We start from the raw sequence: 18,711 nt of genomic DNA, 5'->3' as shown, positions 1-18,711 counted from the left end.
TCATGGCATATTTCTAGTGAATACTCTGATTCTTCCACTTATATTTTTCATAAAACAATACAAGAAATAAAAACAAACGAAGCATGCTTTGCAGATACAGTACAAAACACAAGCAAGACATTACACTACTACAGCATTAAGACATATACATACAACAAGCAAGAGAAAAAGCATTCAACAAGCAGAACCACACTTCAAAACAAGAAATATAACAAATGAAACACTGTAAACGCAACATACAGACATGTACAGCCAGAGAAGAAAAGCGAAGAGCTTAAACCCACCTAACCTAAACCCAAGTCAACACCAACTCCACCTATTCTGTTGGTTCAATTTATAGGTCACTTCATTATGCCATCTTATTTGATAAATTCTTCATATTAATAATATGTACAACAGGTGGCTCGATAGCTCAGTTGGTAGAGCAACTGGCTACAAACTGAAAGGTCCTAAGTTGAATCCTGGATGGTGACTGAATTCTTCTCATTGCCAAAACTTCAAAAATGGCCCTCCACTTGGCTTTTTATCAAATTGAGTACCGGATATTTCCCGGGAGGGTAAAAGCAGTCAGAACATGCAGCTGACCATACAAAATCATTATAGTGCCGAGGTCATGGAGTTCTACCTCTATTTCCCCCCCCCTTCCACATGCACTTTTATAGTCTAAAGAGAATACTTTCACTTTTTAATATGAACAATAAGGCCAGAAGATTCTATTCTGGTATGAAGATAAAAATCGTTCTTGATTTACAAGATTTGTTCCTGTCCTTCAGCACTCGTAATTTACTTTCTCACTATGTGATAAAGAAAGTATTGTAAAAATGTAATGGTAAAGTGTCTGTGCACACTCTATGCACGCCTACAGGCAGCATCAAGGTACAGATCCAGTTTCTTCTGGGCCTTGGCACTAAATGGGGGTGATGTGACAAGCACTGTATTCCAAAGAGCTGTCTTCCCCAGGAGTGAGACTATAGGCTACAATACGTGTAATCAGTTTTATAAAAAGTCTCTCATGGGAAAGTATTGCGTCCTGTTTCCTGGCAGTTGCAATACCTGTTGCCAAAGGGAATAAAATAGCCTGAGGAACTTACCTCACTCCTCTCATTGCTTGGCAGTAGTATGTGATATATGAACATATAAACCAAATAACCATTCTCTTGTCTTCAGTTTTCGTGTGTGGTGTGAACATAGTTAAGATACAGTACTGAGATCTGAAAATGGTGGAGGAGGTTTTTCATTCTTGTTCTCTGATTCTCTACATTTCTAAATATTTGCTTCATATATATCTTAATTTACATTATAGTAAAGGTTTAAAAATTATTATTTATATTTATTATTTATGAAGTTCTTTGCTGATCAAACTGCATTTTCTTTATTTTTTTTTTAATTTGTTTTGAATTGGGATGTACTTTCCAATTGACTTTGACTTCAAAATATGTGGAGAAAATCTGCCATCTTAACAACTCAATGTGCATTTCTGTCACGAGTCCCATCGTTTGAAGTGCAATCAACCTCCCAACATTTTAAGACTTACTATATGAATACGAAAAGCTAGGTGTGTATTATTTACAGCGGAGTTTACTTATACGGGTATACCAAAATATCTGTGCGCAAGGACATAATGTAAGTTACCTGCTGGAGTGTAGAGTGGTATGGTTGGCATCATCATGGGGGGTGGTGACATCATCCCAGACATCATGACAGGAGTCGGAGACGTCATGTTTGCAATTGGTGTAAAGCCAAATGCAGTTGTTGTTTGACTCTGAGGTGTCTGCATAATTGGTAAAAAAAAAAGAGCTCATTTCAAACTCGTAACACAAAAAAATCATTAACTGTAAAAACAATTAAATCTTTTTTTAGTAGGTTATTTTACGACGCTTTATCAACAGCTCAGATTATTTAGCGTCTGAATGAGGTGAATATGATAATGAAGGTGAAATGAATCTAAGGGTCCAGCACCGAAAGTTATCCAGCATTTGCTCATATTGGGTTGAGGGAAAACCCCAGAAAAACCAGGTAACTTGCCCCGATTGGGAATCGAACCCGGGCCACCTGGTTTCGCGGCCAGACGCACTAACCGTTACACCACAGGTGTGGACAACAATTAAATTATGTATCTACAAAACTATTGTCTATAACTAGTTAGTGCAGTCCTGCAAAAAATTTGTAATAGTGGCGTTGTGAATCCTCCTATTACACCGTTGGTTTGTGATAAAAAAAAATGTTCTTGCTGCTCTATTATTAGCAATAAAAACATTTTATTCCCACTGATGCTACCACTGATGCTTCCAGTAATCCCACTCACGAAAGTGGCTATTTCTACTCCTAATTTTCTCCAACCACTACAGTGACAGATTCAAGTTATGGATAATGGTGTTGGTGACAGAAGTGGTAGTAGTAGCGACAGAAGCAGCAGCAGTGGCAGCAGCAACAGTAGTAGTAGTAGCAAGGGCACCCACAGGGGGTAGCTAGTGGTAGCAATTGCTACCACTGAGATTTTTACTTTTTTACGCGTTTTTTTATTTTTCTCTACGTATTCGATACATGTTTTCTCAACCTCTCGGTAAACAATTCAACAGAAGCGAGTGTTTTAAATTATGAATGCGTGTGCAAGGTAATTTAGATTTCAGAACTGGCTATTTTTCATGTTCAATTTTCTCTCTCTTCGTCCATCTGTTTCCTTAATTTTCTAACCATCTTGCTACCACTGAGATTGGATCCTGCGGGCATCCTTGAGTAGTAGTAATAGTCGTCATCTTTGTCATCGTAATCATAATCATCATCCACCTTCAGAAACTGAACCCTATTCCCTCTTCCGTCTTTATTCTTGTAAAGATTTTAAACCAATGTCAGGCAATAATAATCATAGAATTTCCTGGCCTTGTGGCCAATATGGCGCAAGTTGAAGAAGTAAATACCAATTCTATATAGAAAATAAATAAATCTTTTTCTCTCTTGAAGGAAATCAACTCCAGGACTTTCGAATTTTAAGTCAGAATTGCTATTAATTAGTATTGATATAATATTTTCACTATTGCTATTATATATTTAACAGTTAAGTCAATTTAAGGTTATTTTATAAAAAGGAACTACAGTAGAACCCCGTTTATCTGAAATAAAGGGGGTGGAGCCATTTTGGATAATGCGATTTTTCGGATAATCAATGAGAAATATTTTCGGCAAAAGTGGGAAGGAAAAGAGATCGTTAAACATGTAAATTATAAACAAAAATTCAATGAATTTAATATTGTAATGGCACATCAATTTTTCATCCAATAATCATTTTACTCGCATAACTAAAAAATAAGACATACTGATAACACGATAACTAAAATGAATGAGAAATTAGAAACTTACATGGAATGCATACACCATAATCCTGTAATTCCCGGGTAGTGGGAGGAGAGGGGGGGGGGGGTTGCGAAAAGAATGTCTCACTTAATGGGACTGGCCATGCCCAGTTACTATACAAAACAAGTGTTTGGGGGATGGAGGTGGAAAACATATGTAGAATTCCTGTGACAGTTAAATCTGTAGCCATGCTATGGGGATGAACAAAATATTGCAGGGATAAACAAAACATTGCGAAGTTCGGTTAAGAGGGATTTTACTGTATGATGAAGAGGAAGAGAAGACGTCTTACCTGATGAGACTCCATGCCACCACCTCCTTTGATTGCACCTGCTAATGTTGCAGCTTTGGTGAGGCGCTGTAAACTGGCATTCACAAATATTGGCTTGAAGAGGTCGGTAATGTAGTCGTCAACATTCTCTGCTGACTCATCTCTGCCACTGGGCCACCTGCAAAGAAAAATACATGATACCGCTTTCTAATTTATGACATTCTTCCGTTTAGTCTGTTTGTGAGTCAATGGGCTGCTTGCTAAATTTTACTCACCATTTTCATGTAAACTGTTTTTAAAATGTCTTGTCTACGACTAAACCATATCTCTATGTGATACAGAATTCGCTCTACTCTGTTCTTTCTGCAAGATTATTTTGTAGTGATGAATTCAAGGGGTGGCCTGAGAGAAAGGATTTCACTACCGAAATTTCAGGTACAAATAGACTAGACTGTTAGTTCAATTTCAAGTCACTTCTAACTTAAAAACCTGAACTGAAAATTAGGGAATCCCTTATACTCATTGAGGGAAGTGAGACGATATGGAATGCCGCCACTGGTTTCTATGGCCAGAAAACATATTGTTAGTGAAAAATGACATACCGTCACTGAAAATATGTGATCATAAAAATTTGTTTATACATTTCTTCAAAGCAAGAAGTACTATCTGTTTGCTTTGTAAATCTAAACCACAGCCTTCTGGAACTGTATTCAGTGTGTATTTAGAGACGCTTATTTGATAAGCTCAACCCTTGGAATGTTTACAACGGTAGTATTTCAAATATAGAAGGTTGTGGTCTGTAGCTTGTGGTGACCATTGTTGTCAATTTAGTGACTGTGTCATTCTTTTTGTTGCACTTTTTATTAATAATTAAGTAAGGCACTTTGGAGCTTTAACATTATTTTAAATGATAAGTCTCAAAGGACATTGTAAAATGTTCTAGTAAATAACTGAAGTAAATTGAAATTATTTTATTAAGAAATTTAATGTGTTGCATAACCTTCAAAGATTCGAGTTACTGACTGCACGAAACAATTTATTGTATACATCATATATGTCTATGTTGTAAGGGAGGGGGTATGCCTTTTTTTAAATCGAGGTATGCCAGAGGAAAATCTTGGGGTAGCATACCGCCTCTGGTTTTTTCCCACTACCCTCACTGCTTATACTCAAATACAGATATAAACGAACTTCAGCAATACTGGCTCTATGTCAGAGATAGGATCTATTTACTTTAAAAACGGTGTATTAACACAAACTTTACTTGCTAACTATTACTTTACTCACATTTTCACTTCTCCATAGAGAGAGTGTTGTGATGTTACAAAAAATCGATTTTCAGATCATTTTCAGTAATCCTGACATCGAAAAAGTGGTTTTGGATATGCTGTACGACTGTTTGTGTATAATAACAATAACAAAAACAAAGAAAATAAAATAAAATAAAAATAAAATAATAATAATAATAATAATAATAATAATAATAATAATAATAATAATAATAATAATAATAATAATAATAGTGTGTGTAAATGGAGGTGCACATTACGATGATATAAAATATTATTTAGTCGCTTATTAATCCCAGCTAGTTCCCACTGCTGTTTAATTTTGTCCTTCCACTCTAATCCCAAGAAAATAGTTCGAAATTATCACTGCTCACCTGAGTGTGGATGCTGCAGAAGACCCTGTGAGGGTGGCCACTTCGTCGTCGACCAGACTGCTGCTGTTGGACAGCCTGCGTCTCCTCTGTGCATCCCCCTCGTTCTTATTCAGGTCTCCGCCACCCTTTATGGATGCAGCCAGTGATCGAGCATCAGACAGTTCGTCTAGATTCCCGTCCAGTACTGGCATGAACAAGTCGTCCAGGAACTGGTCCACATCCGAGGCTTGTGATGGGACACGAACACGTCGTACATGTGATGCTGCAAGAAATTAATGGACACTGTCATTATAGAAATGATCATTTTGTGTACTGGTAATTCCACATTTTACGATCAAATATAACAAATCTACGCTAACATACAAATATTTAAACGAGAAGCATCCCTCAATTCAATGTTCAATCATACTTTTTAAAGTAAATTAAACTATTCTTCTCGATCATCATAAAAAATATAACAATACAATAATTGTATCTTTAATGATAATTATTCTTAATTGTTACAAACGTAACTTGAATAAAATTAAGTTGTAAAACAAAGTATGAGTAAATGTATATATTTATTTGTGTTTACATTATATATTTATATTAATAGGTACCTATATAACTTCAATGACAGTAACACAATTGAGATTGGTATAGACACATATGAATTAAAGAAAACAAACTTCCAAATATTTTGTTAAACTACCAGTCCAAAATATCGTGAGATACTAGAAGCTTTGGAGTCAGAAGAAAAGCTTTGTCCTGATGTCAGAGGCCTGCTGCCACTATAGCAGTGCACAGGCAACAGAGATTCAAGTATACTCTTACTGAAAATCTAACATTTCTTTTTTTTTTACGAACGAACTAGGACTTATAGAAGAGGCCGGGACATGTAGGTATCCTCTTATTTTCTATGTATGAGTAATTATAATAAAGACTGTGACATCGATATGACTTGTTTTTTTTTTAATTACTTATTTTATGATGTTTTTCCAACTGCTATGATTATATAGTGTCAGAATGAACTGTAGATGATAATGCCAGCAAAATTAGTCCAGTTTTTAGCGCTGAAAGTTACCCAGCATTTGCTCTTAATTGCTTGAAGAAAATCCTGGAAAAACCCTCAATCAGGTAATTTGTCCTAACCAGGATTTGAACCCGGGCCACTCATTTTACGGTTAGGTGTGCTAACCATTATGAGATGACTTCGAAGACAGGTTTTACTTCTGTATCATGTTCAGATAGCCATGGCGTGCTGATGATGATATGTTTCATGGCTTGGTGGACCATAGTATGAACTTAAGACTCTAGGACTCACCGAGAGATGGAGCTTCACTTGTATCAGACAGAGCCGATGACTTTGCTCCATAATCCGATTTCTCCGAATTGCGTGTCTCGATGTAGGCTCGACTAGAATGACTCCCTGGTGCCGCCCTCTTTCCTGCATATTGAGATTTGATGAACCTGCATGAAAAGACAGAATAGTTACTGACAATGAAATGGGAAGGCAATGTTAACCACAACTTTAGGGAAATAATGTGTTACTTAAGAAAATAACATGCTGCATATAAACTTACAATGAAAAACATTGCAGCCATTGACTAGTTACATTCCAGGAAGTACTATATGGCAATTAAAAGTGTAATAACTGAACTATATTTAATGGCTATATTCCATGTTTAATTATATAATTTGTTACAACATATATTATTACAAGTATTATAAACATTAAATAAGTGATTTTAACTAGTAACTTCAGTACTCCACAAAAGGAATTTTTTTTTGTCCCATGGAGGGACCTTAACTTGCCTTTTCACGCAACTCTACAAGCATGATCATAGATGTAGCTAGTGCTGAGAAGCGTAGACCACCTAGTTCGTCAGAGACTAACACAAGAAATTCTTCTTCCTCTTCTTCTTCTTCTTCTTCTTCTTCTTCTTCTTCTTCCAGACAAGGTTAAGACCTTCCAGACCTGCTCCGAGGCTAAAAACTGTCTGCCCATCTCCTGTGTGGTCTGTCCCTGTCTCTTCATTCCCTTGGTCTATAATGAAGTGCTTGCCATGAATATCTTGAAAGTAGCATTCTCAGTATGTGTCCTTCCATTTCTTCTGATGCTGTTGTATCTCGTCTACGATATTTCCCCAATTGTTCTCTTATGTCTTCGTTTCTTAATCTCTCTCTCCTAGTCACACCACATAGGAATCTCATAAACATCATTTGGACAGCCTCAGGTCGGTTGTTTGTCTCGTGATCGCAGTAACCATGTTCACTGGCATAGTGAAAGTAATAATAATAGGAAATATAAGATCACCAATTGACCTGTAGCAGTTCTGGAATAGCTACTGCAGAACTACGGATTCAGTAATTAGTCCCAAAATTAAATTATGTTATGCATATAAGTATCTTCTTCCTAAAGTAAACTAAATATGAGGTTAAATCTTCTACAAAATTGAATAATTTCAAGGGAAAAATTGTTCCGGGGCTGTGTGTTGATCCCAGGACCCTTCGCTTAGTACATGAATGCTCTACCGACTGAGCTACCCAGGAACCAAACACGACACCGTCACAATTTTTCCTCTACGAAATTGTTCGCCTTCAGTTTTGTTATTAATATTCAACATTGTAATTTATCTGAGAAAGTCATGTTGATCTACATACTACACTGTTCTACCTTATAATCCAAATTTCTTAGTATGTATGCACTTAGATTACTTACTATAAGAATTTGCTAAGCTACTTTCAAGTTAGCTCTTCAACTGTGGAAACTTTCTTTTTTTCTTTTAAACTTGCTGAAACTCTCACTGGTACAGGATTCTAGTTGCCAGTAAGAACTAATCATTATTGATGTAATATGCATAGAATCGTAGTTCTTTTACGACAGTTCCCTTGAATTTGTTCCCTAGTGGGTTACGACTCCAGCCGAAACCTAAATATAGAACGAACAAAACCACTGGATGTTGTCTCAAAGGCGTCCTCTGACTGTACCTGGGATGTCCCTTGATGTAGCTGCCCTTGTCATCCTCACTGCGGGCCTGACTAGAGAGATCTGGATAGTCGAAGTCAAGGTCATCCCGATGATTGTTGCCACCACTTAGTAGATCTGATGGAAGCTGATCCAGGATGCCTGATGATGGACTTCGGCCATTCAGGTTCTGATCACCTCCCCTGAAATACAAAAAAATGAAATGTAAGATTTTCGATACTGTGTATTGCATTATTCAAAAGTCAGGAAATTTTTGTAATCATTGAAACTTAAAGTATTTCATTCACATAATAATGTGAAGTAACATCATGGTACTTGTTTTGAAGTGTATCTTTTTTGACATTGTTTATTTCGAAATGTGATAAATCGAAAGTTGTTCAAGGGATACTCTTCTGTGGGTTATTGTGTTCTTTTTGAAAATTTATCCCTCAAAATAGTTTTTTTTTTTTAACTTGCACGGGAATTGTTAGCACTTGCAAGACCCTGTGTGAAGCATCACCATAAGCCCCCACTCATTTTCAATTTTAAAGAAAGGGGACAAGGAAGATGACGAGGTTTGGAGAAAGAGCAGTTCAAAAAATCACTCAAATACTCTTCTGACTGTAAAAATATTTTTCTCTTTCCTTTTTTATTTTTGAAACATTACTTTTACTAGAAAGTTTAGTGGCATTAGCATAAACACACTTTCAGTTTTACAAAAACATCTCCTTTCATTAAAGATTAACACTTGAAAACCCTCAAAAGAATCCTTTCGTGCTTTCAATTTAAACAATGTCTTAATGGTAACATCATCATTGTTCGGAAACACGTGATCATTTCATTATTTGAAAAAAAAAAAAAAAAAAATAGAACATATATAAAGCATCATTAAAACATGAATTTTAAGGAAAAAAATTACGTAGAATATGCAGCATCCATTGTTAATATGTTTTGCATTTGAATACCAGAGTAGATTAAAAACAGAGCTTGCATGCACTGTAATCATTATTTTTTCATAGATTTATTAATCTAAGTTTAAATGTGTTGTAACATTTTATTAATTTATTATTAGAGGCATGAGGCCCCTAAATGTGTGAGGCCCAGCGTGGAGCCTTTAATACTGGCCCTGTTTATGCTCTTTATAAGGAAGTTACTAGATTTTTTTCACAATTTTCAGGGATAGGATGATATCGACATATAAAAAAATACTTTTAACATATATGTTAGTTTGTCGTTCACTTATATTGTTTTCACACAATTAAAAGAATTCAAATACTGGTACTCAATCTATTTACAAACTGAACTATTGCTTTACTTTTCAGAAGAGTGAATTTTTTAAGCACTTTTTTAGACCTCAATTTTTCAGCAGATTCCTGATAGGTCATGTTGAAGTTGGTTAGGACAACAAACATGGCAATAACAATTTCTAAACTCATTCTGGATTTTTGGAATGTCATTGAAGAAACTCTCTCCACTGAAGGATTACTTTCAGAACACAGAGATAGTTCAGTGAACCTCTGAAGTTGTGCACAGGGATTCATTTTCTTCGGGGGGGGTTAAATAAAAATTCCACTCCATTTTGAGCAATGAATAGCATTTACTTCATTCCACTTTGCCATTTTCTCTGAAGTCATACGTATATTTCTTCAAGCAAGAAATTTCATCAAATAAATTATCTTCATGCAGGTCATTTGAAGAAAAATAATGAAATGTCTCTTAAAATTTTTCTCTTTCTGAAGGGGGTTTCAGCAATGTAAGTACATTTCGTAGATATCTTATCTTGTGAATAAATAACCCAGGCACTAGGATATTCAACAGCAGTTTCATGAAATTCATAAGAGTCACTAAGAATTCTGTTGTGAGATAAGAGCTACTTCTTCTGAAGATGCCCAAATGTTGCTTAATTGATGGCGAAATGAAATAATGTATCTTCTTTCCTCGAGGTAAGTTTTTTTTTATTAACTGATAACAACAGAAGACTCGAACTGCAGTTATGTCCTCACCTTCAGTTTTAATTATGACATTATAAAAAAGCGACAAAGTTGCATTAGCAAAATTTATTATAGCACTATGCAATGATCATTAAACCATATTAATATACATGTTGATTACACAACTTTTAACACTGTATGACTTCGGAATATGTATGATAAGACTTTCTTGTGTTAAATTCTAACGTACCTTGTTTACATGTTTCGACCTATTTATGGGTCATCCTCAGAACTGGTCGTTGTTGGTCTTGGCACCTCTTGTTTTGTTTCCTGTGAGGGTGTATTCGTGTGGTATAGTGTAGTGTCAAGGACTGTGTGTGTTCTGAAATTGAGTTGTGTGTTGAGAATTTCGTTAGGGTGTGTAATAATTAACAATGAAAATCCGGGGATATCTGGGAAAAAATGATTAAATCCGGTGACATTCTTGGGATGAATTTTGAAAGCAATATCTGGGGACGTTTAGTAACCTTAGTTCATGAATACAATATAGAATCTTCCAACGCCCTGAGAACTCTAAATAGTTTGAGATGTGAGTCCTGTAATCTTGTGTTCATTCCAATTAAAGCACATTTCAAGTTGATCAAACTATCAATATCCACAACTGCATAATTTTGTCGACAAACTGTTCCAAAGCTACATGGTATTAATTACCTGCTATTATCCAGCAGACTGTACTTGCGGTGACTGCTCTCCCCTCGCTGCGATACGGACTCCAGCTGCTCTTCCAGCAGGGCTTCTGCTTTCGTCATGTACTCCTTGTTGCTGACAGCGTTCAGGAGTATTGACACATCATTGTGACTTGTGTTAACCTTTTCCATCGAGTGGTACCTCTCATTCAGCCTGCTATGTGATAGACCCAGGCTATCCAACTTCCGAGGTGGTGGTAATTCCTATGATGACATTGGTAATTTCTTATTTGAATTACAATGATTGGAGAAATGGTAGAATAAAAACTAGAAAATCTGAGAAATCTTGTCTTAGTAATGCTTTTTCTTTACAAAAAAATTTTATAGTATATCTAACCTGGATCAGACCTTCATGTCTCTAATGAAATATCATTAACTGCATGGTTACATCAGCATAACAAGTTTGGTGTAGGCTAATATATTAATAAAAAAAAACAATAAGACAGTGAATTTCCAAGGTTTATGATCTGAATGTCTGAAAGGACTCCTTTTTTTCTATTTATAATAGAATATGTCATAAGTAGGCCTACTTCAATATTATCAACTCTTTCAAAGCCACCAGAAAAAATAAGGAATGTAAGAAAGTAGAAACAGTTCAAATAATTCCTAAAATAATGAACAGGTGTTCACTTTTAATACAAATAAAATAATATTATATACATAATTGAAGACCTCTCCGGAAAAAGATGAAACATCAAATTAATGAAATACAGTCAAAACCATTTATAGTGACATCACTTTTAATGACGTATTGGCCGTAACGGCAAAATCTAATGGTCCCGTCTAAATCCTATATAAATACTGTATTTAAAAAATCGCTTATTACGACTTATTGCATAAAACGACGTATTTTTATCACATTTTTGGAGAAATTTATCGGGTATAACGTCCAATGTTGATTTTTGTTTGTTACATATTTGGGGATTACTGACGACAATGTAATGCTTATTTTCAAACTCTTGTTTTCTGTTAGACTGTAGATTTCAAATCAGTATGTCTGTTGCTGGGAAAATGTGACAGACGAAAAGATAGCCAATTGGCTGTAAATTCATTGCAAATACCTTCATTTCCTGTATACCCGATGGATAATTTTCTCAGACAATAATGACTTTAAAGACAAAACCCAGTGGTACCACTATCATTTTGCATTACGTGAGATAGCGAATCACTTTCTATCTATCCATCTAAAGACCAAGAAGCATATATGGTATAAGGCATACCAAAAGCTGAACAAAAAAAATCTAACGTGTCACTGACCCTCAACCTTAAGAAAACTCGCGGCTTGTAATCTTCACACAAAGCAGGCCACTTCTTAGGCAGCCACTCCTCTGTTCACCTTTAAATTTCAGTGTCTTATCTGCGGTCATATTGCAAAACAAGCCAGTTTCATCTGCGTTGAATATAATTATATTCTGTGTTCGAAAAGAGACTGTATTTTCTCTCTATCCTTCCAAATTGCAGAAATTGTTGAGTGTGATAGATCCAATTCCTTCGCGATACTGAGGTTTATTTCCCTTATTTTCTAATTGCCATATTATGTGTGACTTTTCATTAACCATGTAAGTGTGCAACCTAAAATTTACAGATATGAAATATTTAGCAAAGAAACGGTTTGTGAGACTATCGGCTATAACGACCATAAACTGGCGGTCCCTTCGGAGATGCTATAACCGGTTTCGACTGTATGTAACTTAGATAGAAAAAGTAATTTTAAAGCGTTCATTTGTAACAATAACTTATTGCAGCCAATATCTGAATGAACTTGTATCCTTGATTAGTCAAATGGTTTTGTTAGTAAATATTGGCCTAACGAAATATGCCCCTGAAATTATTTTGCTTTCTCCTGAAACGTGTATTATATTTTTGTTGGTTACATCCTTATTCCGGGCAGGACTTCAAATTATTACAGCAGAGATAATATTGAAGTAAGTAACCTGCACCTGTAATATTTATTAATTTCAGAGTATTTCTTCACAGAATGTAGACTTACAATATATATCAGTACTATGCTCTAAATAATTTAACAAAATTTGAATTAAAAATTTTCATGCGTATGTAGAAGAGAAAATTAATTATGTAGATTACATTTCATATTTTCCTCTACTTCAGGACCAACATATCCTTACCAAAATGCAAATAATCAACATACGCCATTCACAAGCTTCTCTCTTAATACTCACCTTCGAGAATACAGTAAATTATTACAATGAACTATCTACAGTTTATGACTCACTCATTTAAATGACAATTAAAATTACATCAGTAATTCACTAACTATTTCAAGCAGCGTTAAAAATTGTTAATGCACTCTAAGAAATGTCTATTAGCATGCGGTTACAGTCAATAAATTTGTCTCAATGTATGGGTGAAATATAACTAAAAGTCACAAACTTGTCACAAATTGTAAAGTTAAATGTCCACCTAAATTCAGAATACTTTTATACTGACATATATTTGAAAATTAGAAATTTCGTTACCTCATGAATGTATGATTGATGACGATTTTCTGAAGCACTGATTGTGTTAAGTTTGCAAGTACTTTTTTTTTTTTTTCACTCCCAATACAATGCAACATATTTACTAAATGCGTCTGTTTTAATGAATTCTGACGTCTGCAATCTCAATCGAAATGTTTACTTGCAAAACAGAGAACTTAAATGAGCGAGAAAAAAGTGGATGATAATTTTTCCTGGAATCCTTTCAATTAGAGACAGCATTTTTTACATGTTTCTAATTTACAATACAGAACTTTCGACTGAAGGAACATTCATAGAATTTTTATCCCTCTTAGAATTCATGGCCCTCGAAAGAATTCGAACACTTTAATTCCGGATCTAATGGCATAATGACCATTAGACCAACAATGACAACATGAAATAACATAACATAAAAAGCAAGTACTTAAATAGGAATTTTTATTCATACACGGGCATTATAAAAATCTGTCTATTTGTGGGCAGCTTCCACAAGCCTTCATCAATCATATCAATGAGGTACAAGGTCAGATTAATTAATTTTTTTTTCAATCTACGGGACTGACCGATTCCAAGAGGTTGTCCAAACTGCGACTGCGACCCTTGTCCTCAAAGTATCTGTCATTAAGGGCCGACTTGCGTGAAAGAGCATTCTCCACAGTATGGTCACGTGACTGTGACCTTACCCGGTGGTTCTTGCTGCTTTCACCCCATTGGTTAACATCTTTCACTACTTCATGAGATACTTTTCTTGCCTGCTGTAAAAAAAATATTCAAGTTTTTTGTTAAGAGTTGTTGACTTTTCTTATTACCCAATTTTGCCAAGCCCATTCACTTCTGTGTAGGACGAAAAATAAACTTTTTGAAGCAAACTGGCTTTACTGCAAATTTGGTTAATTACAAAAAAAAAAAAAAGATAAAACCATATTTAATTGTACACTTTAGTTATCATTCAATTATATCTAAATTACATACTTTCTATATCAAACTTATAAAAAAGCACAAAAAATAAAAAAAGAAAATTAATGTTCACATTAAATGAAGGAAAATGAGTTTTGATAAGAGAAAAGTAATGACAAATAAAGAACAGACAATGAAGTGGAATTAATTTATGTGAATTGAAATTATATCTTTGCAAGTGTAGCTGTAATAAAATTAAAGAAAGTCGACCAAGTGCACATAAAACTACATAAATTAGTCTGAAACTATTGTCTGGACGTTGGTGAATATATAAAAGTACTGTAGTACATACTAAAATGTACATGTGCTATTAAAATTTAGCAAATTTTATTCGAATGGCATTATAAAGTGAAAGTATACTACCTGTACATAAAACAGAGAATTTAAAAAAATATTTCGAAGTAATTTGTTTCTCAAATTCACCCATGTAACGTCTTAAAAATTACAAGAGCGGCTATAAAAAGAAATGAAATTTAATATGATGTCTGTTGATTTCAAACATTTCTAATGGTGTACATAGATCCAGTAACTCATATGAACTTATGCTTTAATTTAAATGTTAGATGCTTTTAATAATAACTTTTGTAGTTAAAATATTTTAAAATACTCAGAAATTTTTACAGATGAACTTTTGAATACTAATATGTAGCACAGATAGAATTGACTTATGCCCTAGAAGAAAATAATTTTTTGAGTACCTACGTATTATCTGTCCTCAAACATATCAACTTTTTTTTAAAAGAATAATAAAATAATAGGAAATACCGAAAAAATGTTTGAATGAAAACAAATCTATCTACATTTTCCATAACCTGCATGAAGCTTTGTATTATTCGTCTGAAAACAACAGTTCGTGGTTGAGTTACATAAAGTCACTTAAAATATTATGTTACAGTATTTGTGTCCCTAAGAAAGTAGCAGTATGACTGTGTTAAATGTTAATATGTATATATGTTACAAATCCGTTTCTGTCATCTTTTCTGGTCCTCACGCCAAGACATGCAAGAAATTATTTCCACCTAAAGGAACTAGAGATTTTTAATGCATGCAATGAGATTAACTTGATAAACGAGAAGAATTAGTTTGAACTTTGTTACAAGTTAAGAATAAGAAAGACACACTCAGCCTGATAGGTCAGATAGGCCCTCTCCTTGATTCTAGAATGAAAGAGCATAGGCTATCTTTAAATCTTGTTTAAGTCAACTCTTGCTTTTTAACTTTCTCCTTATACAAAGTATACAGAGAAAATATTGTGAATCTGTAAAAAAAAAACTATTTCGAGATATTTTCTAGTAGAAATAACATTAAGGAAGAGAAAATTCCACACTTCCTGAATAAAAGTAGCTAATTTTATTCAAATCAGCTAGTTTAAAAGACATTTACAAATGTAATGCTGTATATAACATATTACCACAGTCTAGAATATAGCTACAGTTAGGAAGCTTGAGTTTTGAGGGTGTTAGAAACAATTGACTGTGCCAGTACTATTTTGCATTGTCTGTAATGAGGCGATATTAGCGATCCTAGTGGTTAGCAACTATCTATGGATGCAAATTTACTACGTATTGAGCTTCGTGACTGTATATACTAGACTGTGATATTACTATGATAGCATTATCATATTAATGAGAACAAATTAAATTCAAATAAAATGTTTTATATTTTATTTCATGCATACAAATGACACAGGACAAATTCGATGAACCATGTACATCTAAGAACTTACTTCCCGAAGATTTTCGCTTATATTCCAATTTGCTCTCTCTCTCTCTCTTTTCCAAGAAAACATCAGTCCTCTAACATTGTAGGATCCCAACAATCTTGATTTTATTTACCCACTGACACTATGTCTTTTGACTTTAACTGAATTTCGGGACCCAGTAATCTTACAAAATCTAACCCTCAAGTTAGGTACATTCCCAAACTCACACCTGCTGACTATCTTGAAGTTTGCTGCATACCGAGGTTTCGAACAAGCAATCCCACTCGTCCCTAGGTCAGCCCCCTTCGTGTGTCACCAGCTGGCATTTGAAATACTATGGAATGATGACAGAATAGAGAAATTTTTATAGAATGATGGAGATGCCTAATATGGTGAAACAAGAGAAACCCGAGAAAAACATCAGCTGCGACCTTGTCCGCCATAAGAGTCACTATGATTCTTCAATGAAAAATCTCAGGTCTGAACAGGACTCAAACTCAGATCACCTGTGTGACAGCCTGAAGGTCTGACCACTCAGTCACCGCAGAGATTCGACGCTATTTCTTGGTGAAAATGCTTCCCTTGTTCATTATTTAGAGAACATAAATTTTGAAGGATATAATCCAAGATGAATTTTATGAAGAAAATAGGTGTCGATTGGAAAGACTGAAAGCTGTTCAGTAACCTTCATATGAAACAACGAGTCGAAGTCAGGATAGGAGAAGAAATGTCTGAAGGAAGTGAAATAGGGAGAGGAGTACGAAAAGCAAGCCCTTTTTCACCTACTCTGTTCAACATCTACTTGGATGATTTGGTGAAGAACTGTTTTCAGAACATGGGAGGGGTAAAAGCAGGAGGAAGAAGATTAAATTGCGTAAGATTTGTTGATGATATGGCGTCGTTAGCAGAAGAGGAAACGATACTAAGGGAATGCTACTGGAGTTAAATGACAGCTGTTGTTGAAATCACAATCAATGAAATGTTAAACGTGGCAATGATTTTCTCGGAGTTCTTTCTAAGGCCGCTCCTATCTCGTCTAATTTTTTCTCGATTAAAATGCTTGGTTTTCTACTTTTCTTTGTGTTTAATTTGGATCCAGTCTCTTTAATTTTTTTTTGTAATCTGCATATCTTCGATTTATTGGGAACATGTATGCTGGGAAATTTCTGTATAAAAGCAAGCTGACATTCCACATACGACTCTGTTCTTGCATAATTTAAGACAAACACTTGTTACACCCTAGTGTATAACATAGTGAACGAAACTACTACACACAATAAGAATGAACAAACGTGTACTCAGTCTCAAATCAAAGGAAACTGAACGAGGCTGAGTAATACACACTGTTTACAGCTAAGGCACCTGCAAGACTAATCTTGTTATGAGATACAGGGGAGACCGCTAGCTGTGCAATCGGTGAGTGCTGCCAAGCTAATGCTTTCCAAGCAACGTCAGAGACTTCGAGTTGCTTCGTACAAGAGAAATCCGTTATTAACAAATTGCATTTGGTCAGCATCTGTGAGATTCTCGATGTAAGATATTCTTACCATAATTTTTTTGTTCTATTTAGTTACACGGTCACGTGATGTTTCTAACAAGATTGGTTACACATGCTGAAGAATATTCACAGATGTTATGATTATCAGTCTTCTAGATATTTCTCTCTAATTATAAAGAATACGTTAATTAATGGTAATAACGAAAGATCACGTGTTATGGATAAACTTTTATGGCAACAGTTTATACTGTTTTCATATCCGTGTATGATATAGACTATAGTTATGCCTTAAAATTAAACATTCAGTAAGGCTTCTTTCTGACTTACAGGCTGCTTGACAACAGGTGGTTCTGGTGGAGGCACTGCCGGTCTTCGTGGTGATGAAGGAGCAGGTCCCTCTGAGTCGACTTCCACGTCTGCTCCCACAGTTGGGGATGAGGCCTGTTCAAGAGAACAATCACTTCAATATTTTCGAAAATCAACTTGTTAATTCTTAATACTGACTAGAAATTAATATGCATCATATTACATTCATATGCAGAGAGTAAGAGGAAGGTAGAAAATTGGAGAATGCTGGGTTTGCAGTGACAGACCTGCCCATGGGCAGAAAACTTGGGTATGTATATTACATTTTCCTCAGAAGAGTGGTAAAAATGATCCCAGCTCTGACTAACACTCACTATTTGACAGAACTCTTACAGCCTCATAAAAATACTATAATTATACATATATATTCATATAAATGAGGTCTCGCCGTCCTAATTGAATACACCGACTACAAGTAGCCATACTGTAGATATATCTATTAAATGTAGAAAAATTCGTTCCGGCACCATGAATCGTGTCCTGGCATAGCTCAATCGGAAAGAGCACTCAGGACGCAGAGCTGAGAGGTCCCAGGTTCGATTCCCGGTGGTGGAATTAATTTTTCTCAATTTAATAGATATACTATCATTAATTGAAATCTGTCATTCTACGGAAAAAACTGATGTCCCTTAAGTGTTGGTTGACTAATTAGTTGGTTGGATGGTTGGTTCACAGTATCTCAAATATGGTCAACTTAGACCTTTCTGACATTTTTTTTAACAAATTTAATTTCTGGAGATGGTAGGATAGTATATGATAATTACTAGCGAAGAAATTTTCACAAAATTCCTATTTTTAGGAA

General features: G+C 34.9%; 1 protein-coding gene across 10 annotated transcripts in view; it reads right to left on the bottom strand.

Annotated features, from left to right (window-relative positions):
* Window positions 1-18,711, bottom strand: part of Myo10A (Myosin 10A) — a 696,078-nt gene that overhangs the window by 226,658 nt on the left and 450,709 nt on the right. For 8 of the 10 annotated variants that reach the window (XM_069828898.1, XM_069828899.1, XM_069828900.1 and 5 more), the window contains 8 exons: window positions 17,871-17,984; window positions 13,950-14,141; window positions 10,875-11,113; window positions 8,256-8,435; window positions 6,589-6,734; window positions 5,286-5,547; window positions 3,644-3,800; window positions 1,633-1,771 (listed from right to left, as the gene is read on the bottom strand). In XM_069828898.1, the coding sequence (XP_069684999.1) occupies window positions 1,633-1,771; window positions 3,644-3,800; window positions 5,286-5,547; window positions 6,589-6,734; window positions 8,256-8,435; window positions 10,875-11,113; window positions 13,950-14,141; window positions 17,871-17,984 (1,429 nt within the window). The remainder of the gene's footprint in view (window positions 1-1,632; window positions 1,772-3,643; window positions 3,801-5,285; window positions 5,548-6,588; window positions 6,735-8,255; window positions 8,436-10,874; window positions 11,114-13,949; window positions 14,142-17,870; window positions 17,985-18,711) is intronic. The other 2 variants (XM_069828891.1, XM_069828896.1) reach the window with 2 other exon arrangements.

This window comes from Periplaneta americana, chromosome 6 (genome assembly GCF_040183065.1).
Source record: "Periplaneta americana isolate PAMFEO1 chromosome 6, P.americana_PAMFEO1_priV1, whole genome shotgun sequence".
In the NCBI taxonomy this organism is placed as follows: domain Eukaryota; kingdom Metazoa; phylum Arthropoda; class Insecta; order Blattodea; family Blattidae; genus Periplaneta; species Periplaneta americana.
This window is presented reverse-complemented; position numbering and strand designations above follow the sequence as displayed.